Source organism: Sinocyclocheilus rhinocerous, unplaced genomic scaffold (assembly GCF_001515625.1).
Source record: "Sinocyclocheilus rhinocerous isolate Xijiao unplaced genomic scaffold, SAMN03320098_v1.1 scaffold2824, whole genome shotgun sequence".
NCBI classification, from domain to species: domain Eukaryota; kingdom Metazoa; phylum Chordata; class Actinopteri; order Cypriniformes; family Cyprinidae; genus Sinocyclocheilus; species Sinocyclocheilus rhinocerous.
This window is the reverse complement of record NW_015648612.1, coordinates 34,695-43,900: the sequence shown is the minus strand read 5'-3', so window position 1 is coordinate 43,900 and position 9,206 is coordinate 34,695. Positions and strand designations below refer to the sequence as shown.

The following is a 9,206-nucleotide window of genomic DNA, read 5'->3' as shown; positions in this document are numbered from 1 at the left end:
AGGAAGGAAGGAAGGAAGAAGAAAGAAAGAAAGAAAGAAAGAAAGAAAGAAAGTGGGCATTTTAGCACTTCTGGTTCCATCGCTCTTGCAAACCATTTCAACTCAAACTTTCAGGGAAAATGTTTAATGTTTTTAAATAAAGATTGAAAGCGTTTTCCAAAGCTTAGTGATGGTGACGTTGAAGTCATGCGACTGTGGTGTAGTTTGTTTATAGCTTTCATTTAGCTGTTTACTTCTGGTGATTGTATTTAGACTTCAAAATTCATAAAAGTTTTCTTCATTTGGTTTGTTCTTTTTGTTCAAGATCATCATAATGAACAAAACATATAAGAACCATAAGCTTTTTGGGTCACAAATGTTATTTTCTACAATAATCCAAAAGCCACTGGGAAAATCCTATTGGATTTTTGCTGAAAGAACTAGGGTGATGGTAACTAAAATACATCATTACTGCAGCTACATATAGTTGTTCATTTAAATTAAAGGGGTCATATGACGTTGCTAAAAAAATAACATTATTTTGTGTATTTGGTGTAATGAAATGTGTTTACGCAGTTTAAGTTTCAAAAAACACATTATTTTCCACATACTGTACATTATTGTTGCACCTCTATGCCCCGCCTTTCTGAAACGCATCGATTTTTACAAAGCTCATCGTTCTGAAAAGCGCGGTGTGCTCTGATTGGCCAGCTATCCAGTGCGTTGTGATTGGCCGAATACTTCAAGCGTGTGACGGAAATGTTACGCCCCTTACCAGGTTCAGGAAACTTTCCTTCGTAAAATGCGCTGCACACACTCAAATATTTGGGTTGTACTGTTCTGGGACAGAGTTGTAAATAAAACTTAACCACTGATTTCTAGTTGTGTTCTCTTTTAGAAGGCCAAACAAAGTAGTCTGGCTTTCGCAACGAAACACACAGCGTCTCCAAGATATGGCGGCAGCAACAATACTACAGGTGGGGGCGTGTTTGAACGAGGCGTTTTAGGAAGGCGTGGCTGAGCGTTCACTTTTATAAAGAATATCTCTTTGGGTTTGAGACTTTAATCTTTGCGACTTTACGGCTCTTCTGAATGCACGAACAGCTTTTAACACTCCAAAGACAAGGGAAAACATGAAATCGCATCATATGACCCCTTTAATTAAACAATTAAATATTCATTACTATTTAACGACTATATATCTTATAAATTAATGTTGCTAAACTAATCAAAACCTATACAAACTAATAACTTACAGGCTTAGCCTGCCTTTTAGCTTGAACCTATTCATTGCTGCCTGCTTGTTTGTTTGTTTAATTATCTGTAATTTTCTTTTTCATTACCAAAAAATCTGATTCCTGCTGTGCACTAAAATAAATTACTGGAGCCCTATGTCTAAAAACAAATGATCATATTTCGTAAACTCACCATAAATGTATGAGACTCCAATCAGTTCGAATATGGCAATGATGACCAGAGAGTAAGAGGCTGCAAATGTGTCCACCAGCTGAAGCATGTACATTCCACTCTGTGCGTGAAAACACACACACACACATATGCACACTTTAAAATTAAAATAGATGAGTCCTAATCTAAAAATCGCCCAGTGAATCACTTTAATTAAAAACAAAAACAAACTAACTAACAATCATTCTAGACCTTTCCAATTATTTGCTTTCGGAATTCCATTGCAATCTATTTACTTTCCTGTTTGTTTTTTTATTGTTTACCAGAGAGCTACTTTAATTAAAGTGTCCTATGAAGGTAAAGTTTTAGCAGTTAGGAATAAGAGTAAATTTCCTACCTCGGTGATCATGGGGAAACCCAGCACAAAAAAGGACAAACAGCAAACCAAAGTGAACTGAGGCTTGTGTTTGCGCAGGTACTTGGGGAACTCATCAGAAACAGATGTCACTATAGTTTCTATGGTGGCAAACTGGAGAGGAATGAAAGTGTGAACGAAAAGCGATTCAGTTATTTATTGTGTTTTATTCTGTAATCAAATTACAACCAAAGAAAAAACTGTAAATCATACAATTTATGATTTCCATTACCATGGTATCCAGACCAAGTGTAAGCAGCATGAGGAAGAAGATGATGGCCCAGAATGGTGACAAGGGCAGCCTAGTCAGAGCCTCTGGGTAGACCACAAACGCAATCCCTGGACCTACACAAAAAGACCATATTAACAAACCAGACTGATCATATGCCTTTTAGGTCTGATGATAGAAAAACAATGACAATGTGATGAGTTTTGTGTATCTTCACTAAAAACAAAAAACAAATCAGACATCATAGCTCATCAGCCAGAAACGCATGCATTCATACTACATACCTTCATCTGCCACACTCTCAATCGGGACTTTGAGCTCATGAGCCATGAAGCCAATAACTGAAAAAATGACAAAACCAGCAAAAATACTTGTGGCACTGTTAGTGCATGTCACAATGAGAGTATCCCTGTAAAACAACAGAGACAGAGCACATCATGTAATCTCACATCATAAATCATTTTCATAAGACAGATGTTATTTTGAGCAGATGTGTCTATTGAATGTGCACAATGCCAGTTACTTTTGCAGTTTTAGTTTTGAAATGAATATGAAAGAATAACATTATTATATACTCTTGATTACAGTGACTCATTTGTTTACATTTGATAATTCAAATATTATACAGTACTGCATTAATTTGATAAAAAATACAATAAAAATAGTAATATTGTGAAATATTATTGAAATTAAAAAAAATCTATTTTAATAGATTTTAAAGTGTGATTTATTCCTGAGACAGCAAAGCTGAATTTTCAGCATCATTACTCCAGTCTTCAGTGTCACATGATCCTTCAGAAATCATTCTAATATGCTGATTTGCTGCTCAGGAAACATGTATTATTATCAGTTTTTAAAACAGTTGTGCTGCTTAATATTTTTGTGGAAAATGTGATACATTTGCACATTTTACATTTCTTTGATGAATAGAAAGTTCAAAATAATAGCATCTACTTGAAATAAAAATCCTTTGTAACCTTATAAATGGCTTTGCTTTCACATTTGATCGATGCAATGCATCCTTAATTATTGGTTATTGGTTTAATTATTTAATTAAAAATTGTACTGCCCCCCTAACATTTGAACAGTAGTGTATTCTAAAGTGACAGCACTGGTTACCTGTAACAGTTGTTATGGAACTTATTGTAGGACGACAGAGTTATAAGACCACCCCATGCTGCAGACAGAGAGAAGAAAATCTGTGTAGCAGCATCCTTCCACACCTACAGTTCAAGTGAAAGAGAGAAAGAACCAAAGATAGACAGATGGAGAAAGAGAAATAAGATTAATTCTGGAGGACAATATATTAAATATTGTATCATCAAATATAATAAATAAAAATACACCATTCTTTTTATTACCTTGGCATCATTAAGTTTTTCCCATTTGGGTGTTATGAAGTAAAGGATCCCTGAACCGGCTCCGGGTAGAGTGACCCCTCGGATCAACAGGATGACCAACACCACATAGGGGAATGTGGCAGTGAAATACACCACCTGAAAAAAGACACGTATACAATATAAAATGAAAAACAGTTATCACTGAAAGAGAATACTACTCTTTAGCAATTTATCTAAGGAAAAAAAACTGCCAATCTTTTGCTTATCTTACAGCCTTAGAAAGCATTATTAACCCATCTAATACTTCTTGTGCCAAATTAACACACATTTACTTTGTGACATCAGTATTATTTCCACTTTTTTGCTGATTACTTACAGTTTGTGTACTGTCTACACTAGAAAGTTCTGTAAAAATACGGCCCAATGTACTATGTTAAAATGAAGGAAAATGAATGCTTTTCACTGGACCAGAGAGAGGCCTGCTATACACTTCTCTCTTACCAGTTAGAGAAGAGAAAGTAAGGAGAGAAAATAGTCAACCTGTTTTCTTACCTTCCCTGAGGACTTGATCCCTTTAGCCAAAGAGGCATAAACAATAAGCCAGGCCAGTAAAAGACAAGCAGCCAGTGGCCAACGGATGTCACCTGGATATTCAATACCCTTCGAAATATGCAACACATTATACCTGTCAAGAAAGCAGAGTGATTAGCATCCATTTAATCTGCAAAGTTACACATACACCACCTCTAAATACATATCACTGGAAAAGCACACTTACTTGAAATATTCCTCACTAGGGCTGACATAGGTTTTATTGTCCGCTGTGATATTTAACAGTTTACTTAAATTCCCGACAGCATTCGCAGATAAACAGAATGTAGTGTTCTTGATTGATGTGATGTTTCTGTCCCTTAGTATACAGGAGTCTGGCCAGAAGAAATAATGAAAACTTGGAATGAACGTGAAAAAAGTCCCTGTTTTCCATCGTCATTCACTGCCTAGTTGAGAAACATTCTTTAAACAAATTAAGTGCACGAAATCAATCAAACGTCGTACAAATAGGCCTACACAATTCACACACAACTGCAATACTGTACACAATTTGATTCAGTCGGTGGTAGTGGCGCTACTCAAACAGGCCACGAGGTGGCAGTGCATCTCACTGCGGCACTGCACCAACTCTTACAGTAAATTTGTCAAGCAAGCAGATTTTCTGCTGAATTCACCAAAAGCACGACATTGAGAAAAGCGTTTTAAAACGAATTCAAACGTAAAAATGTCCGAAAATTAAATCAAATGCATAATAAAGCACCAGAGATTTTATTCAAATTAGATTTTAAGATAAACTCATTCTGAAATGAGAACTCATTCTCATTTCACTAATCGCACGTTTCAGTGTGACACAATAGTCCTAAATGAAATAAAAACACAAAATCTATTAATTTTGCATGATGGTACTAAAATGCAAAAGAACTTGATTTTACAGTTTCTGTAGCTGATAAAAAAATCTGTCAAGTCATCAAAATAAAAACTTTTGGCTTAATGAGGAGAAACAGTTGTGTTTGGGGTATAAAGAGAGCAGGATGACACTGAATAACCTAAATTGAGCGGTAGGCTACTTAATTCCTGAAATCCTTAAATACAGGTTGCGCATTGCGCATTTTAGTTAGAAAAAGGGGTGCCGCACAGAGAGAGAGAGAGAGAGAGACGCTCATCCTTACCCAAAAGCAGCATGTCTTTGTCTTTGCACTCGACGGTGTTCCATTCATTTTTACAGGTGGCCCATGGCAGTGTCTCCTTCAACGAAGCGAACAGGTAGTACAATGTCCAGCACATAATAATATTATAGTATATGGCTATCAAGACAGATATTATCAACATGGCAATCCCGCAACCTATAATAACAAAATGAAACCAGATAATAGAAATTACACTTAAAGCAGGCGGAAAGTCGATTACCATTTCACTGGAAACACTAATGTAACACATTAGCAAAAACATTGCTCATTATAACGGCGGATCAATTAATAAAGTAACGTCAGTTTACCTTGTAAAGCTGGAATCGCTTTCCATACTGACACCGGGCCTTGGCTGGCGAACTGACCCAAAGACACCTCCAACAAAAATATAGGTATTCCGGCGAGGCTTAACATGATTAGGTAAGGTATCAAAAACGCACCTACAAACAGAGAGAACACCCACTGTTGAAAAAATGCATGAATCATGAGTAATGCGTATTTTTAAAAATGTGAACAATAAACCTATTAATGTTTGAATTTTAGATTTTGTATTTTTTTAAATTAAAATAAACATCTAATATAGTGCATAATATTATTTTATAATATAACAATAAGATAATGTATAACAAACACAATAAATATTAAATACAATGCTAAAATAAAATAACATCTATACACTAGAATGTGTATAAATATGACCTAATAATAATCTTTCGTTGTCCTTATAATTCGTACATTAAACTAAATTCCATGCAATCATAAAACGAATTTTAAATTTTATAACAGAAAATAAAATTGCCTCTAACGAAAGTTTCTATGCGTGTATTATTACACATTGACATTCCGGACTTTTAAACTACTCGTTCTCGATACAAATCGATCTGTAGTAAAAACAAAAATATTTCCTAATATTTTCTAGTATGCTGTCCCTTAATTATTTCTCACCTCCACCATTCTGAAAAGCAAGATATGGGAATCTCCACACATTTCCCAAACCCACGGCATATCCCACCATGGACAGAATAAAATCCATTTTGTTGGACCAGTTCCCCCGGGCCTTATTCTCGTCTCCTCCATCATCATCATCATCATCATCATCATCCTGAAAGAAGAGTCCACTAAGTATTTAGTATGATCGGATGCGGGCTGCATTGTCATATACTTAATTTTTAACTATCATGACAATCATCAAATTATGGGTCATTAAATTATAGAGGTATTAATATTTCATCATTAAAAAAAATCAAAATGCTCCCCCAACAACCGTGACCAGGGAATAAAGGGGTCGCCCTTGGCTCTGATGAAACACCCCAAAGGGAATTGTACCATAAGCAGATTCTTATGTAACATAGTGCATACGTGTTTTAAACGTTTCAGTAACGGTAAAATCCTACGAAAAACTACAAGTTAGTCACAGCGCATTTTTACCTGTCGCCAAAGACGCCAGCGAATAGATTTTGGCTAGGAGGTAACCATAGCAACAGTACGCCGCTCCAAATAACCGTCACTACTTATCGCTAAGTGTAAATTTAAATATCACAATAAAACGCTATATATTTTTTAAAGGATAATAGTGCTTGTGGTGGCAAATGACTGTTTCGCTTGAGTGAGACGAACCTCTAGAAACTCCAACCTTACTATCATCATAATTTTTTTTAATCATTTTTTGTATTTTTTTTTACAAACATAAGTGGGTTAAATAAAGGTCTCGCGAACAAAATTCTACCTGTAACTATCGTAACGGACAAAGCTGCAGCTGGATTCCTTTAGTTTGACAATGCTACTACGACACTTAAAATATCAAGGTTTTGTTTTTGCTCAAGACTCTCCCCGTTTGAAAGCTTTAGCTTAGGGGTGATTGGCTGATTCCACCGGAATGAAACGTTCCTTAACCATGCACTTACCCCGGTCACCGTGCCAGGCAGAACAGATGTATTGCCATCTGTACCCAGGATGATGGTGGTCTGGCTCATGGAGGTCCAGTCACCGGTGGTGTTGTTATGCTCCGCCGCGATCCTTACAGCACTTTGATTGTTAGACATGAAGTCCGACGTGGCTTTACCGGTCGAACCATCCATTTTACCGACGGAATCCTTGCGTACGGCAGAATTAACGGGAGCAAACGTGGGTCCAGGTGCGGCGTTTTTAAACGTCCCGTATGCTTTATTGGCTTCCATTTCGCACGGTTTATTTTCCGAAGGACAAAAAGTTTTCCGTTCGTTTACAGGCGGCGGTTGGGGCACCGGGTTCCCGTTCTGCGGTTTGTTTGTAGTTGTATCTCCAACCGCTCCCCCAGAAGGCTGAGGCGGAATACTGTTTGACGGTTGTCTCAACATTTCCCCGTGCTCAGAAAAATCCTGCAACGTTAAATACACATTAGACAGGATGAGTATAATTAACGTAATAATTAACTGCTTTTTCACACCTACAGTGACCCAACATGGTTACATAAACCGACCCCTAGGCAAAATGTTCACGCTATCATAACTTCTGCAATGTATTTTATGCTAGACCGTTTCTGGACATGTCTGCTCCACTTTTCAGCTCACGGACTGTAACTGTTTGCGTCTTGCTTTAACCATTATAAAAAGATTCTTTAATTTTACGCCTCATTTACCTCCTGTCATTCAACCCCGGCACATCCCCTGGTTTTATGGGCAATATACAAGCTGCCGGGCTCGGCCAAGGTTTTTGCCCCCTGCTGCAGGCACCAGTCCCGGTGTAAGTGTGTAATGCGAACCCGGGAGCAAACATGGAACATTACACCAACAATTACATTGCACCATAGGAGAGCACTACCCTAAAACCCTTTTTAAAATATTCTGCAATCTGCATACCGAAAAAATAACAATAAAATAAATCGTCTGTCATTCTATGAATATAACTACTACTAAGGTTATACATTTGTATTCATTTTTTAAACGTGATAGTTTCTTCTAACATATAGCCTACTGTATAACTAATATTGCAATTGAAAAGACGTAAAAACGCCTGCCATAAAGTTTCAGCACCGTGGATAGCGACACTTCGTTCATTAGTGCACTTACAAATAATACTTTTTTGTTCCCAAGACTGTTCTAAATAATTTGTGAACTGTTCACAGCAAAAACACGCAAAGCGTAAAGTAATGAATGTGCTGTACTTACCATTTGTGCAGAGTCAACAAATGTGGGTTAATAGCAGAAAACAGCTGGGAAGACGGCAGGCAGACTGAGTTTGGCTGTGCGAAGTGCAAAGCTTTCTATATCTCCGTGGGAAAGATCGGGTTTGCGTCAGTGCATGGCAAGGTACCCTACGTATGACATTTTCTTGATAATAGGGCTTTGATAAATCATTGGCCTTCAATTCTGATTTTTAAAGGGGCAACAAGCGAAGACGTGAGCTCGTGACACACAAAGCAGCGCGAGACTATACGTTTGGGGACGGACTGGCTCGTGACTGATTAATAAACTGGTCCCTCAGGACTATGTAAAGATGTTCATCTGACGCACAGAGAAGATTCTGCAGACGCAGGCATCGTGGGGACTGCATAGTTGACCGACACCTATACATATAGATAAATCTAATGACTTTTTTTATCATACAATTTTATTAAAAATAGATAACAGGCCCATTTTATGTTTTTTAATTATGTCTTATCACAGTTAGGTTATTTACACGCAGTGCACAGATCTGCGTCAAGTCTGGCATTTTTTTTATTTATTTTTTATTTAGACAAGGTCATGGAAATATGATTTCTGAACGAAGTTGCTTATATTTTACATGAATGACTATGTCTACAACCAAGCAGTTGACTTTGGAATTTTATGAAACACCATTATAAAAACTTGTGTTGCATATTTTCTATAGTAGGCTATTTGAGTAATGGTAGCCTATATCTCATGGTTCATAGTTCACACGTCAAACGAACGCACAGTTATCCTTGTGCGTCACCGGCACCCATATTGTTCAAGTGTGAAAAGTGGGCGAGGTTTTCAGAGGAGTGGAGGCACTCATTTGTTAAACTTTTACGCAAGACAAAGGAGGAGTGCCTTATACTAAATCATACTTAAGGTAAAGTATATTTGGGGTCGCAGACCATTTCCATTAGCGGATAG

The 9,206-nt window shown here is 37.1% G+C and overlaps 1 protein-coding gene across 1 annotated transcript in view; it reads right to left on the bottom strand.

Annotated features, from left to right (window-relative positions):
* Positions 1-8,300, bottom strand: part of LOC107709980 (sodium- and chloride-dependent glycine transporter 2-like) — a 20,503-nt gene extending 12,203 nt beyond the window's left edge. Inside the window, exons 1-12 of the mRNA XM_016514653.1 lie at positions 8,256-8,300; positions 7,014-7,466; positions 6,055-6,211; positions 5,418-5,549; positions 5,092-5,265; positions 4,149-4,296; positions 3,923-4,055; positions 3,392-3,526; positions 3,150-3,253; positions 2,315-2,439; positions 2,034-2,146; positions 1,784-1,915 (exon numbers count right to left, since the gene is read on the bottom strand). Of these exons, the coding sequence (XP_016370139.1) occupies positions 1,784-1,915; positions 2,034-2,146; positions 2,315-2,439; positions 3,150-3,253; positions 3,392-3,526; positions 3,923-4,055; positions 4,149-4,296; positions 5,092-5,265; positions 5,418-5,549; positions 6,055-6,211; positions 7,014-7,466; positions 8,256-8,258 (1,809 nt within the window). The 5' untranslated portion in view covers positions 8,259-8,300. The remainder of the gene's footprint in view (positions 1-1,783; positions 1,916-2,033; positions 2,147-2,314; positions 2,440-3,149; positions 3,254-3,391; positions 3,527-3,922; positions 4,056-4,148; positions 4,297-5,091; positions 5,266-5,417; positions 5,550-6,054; positions 6,212-7,013; positions 7,467-8,255) is intronic.
* Positions 8,301-9,206: the final 906 nt, after the last annotated feature.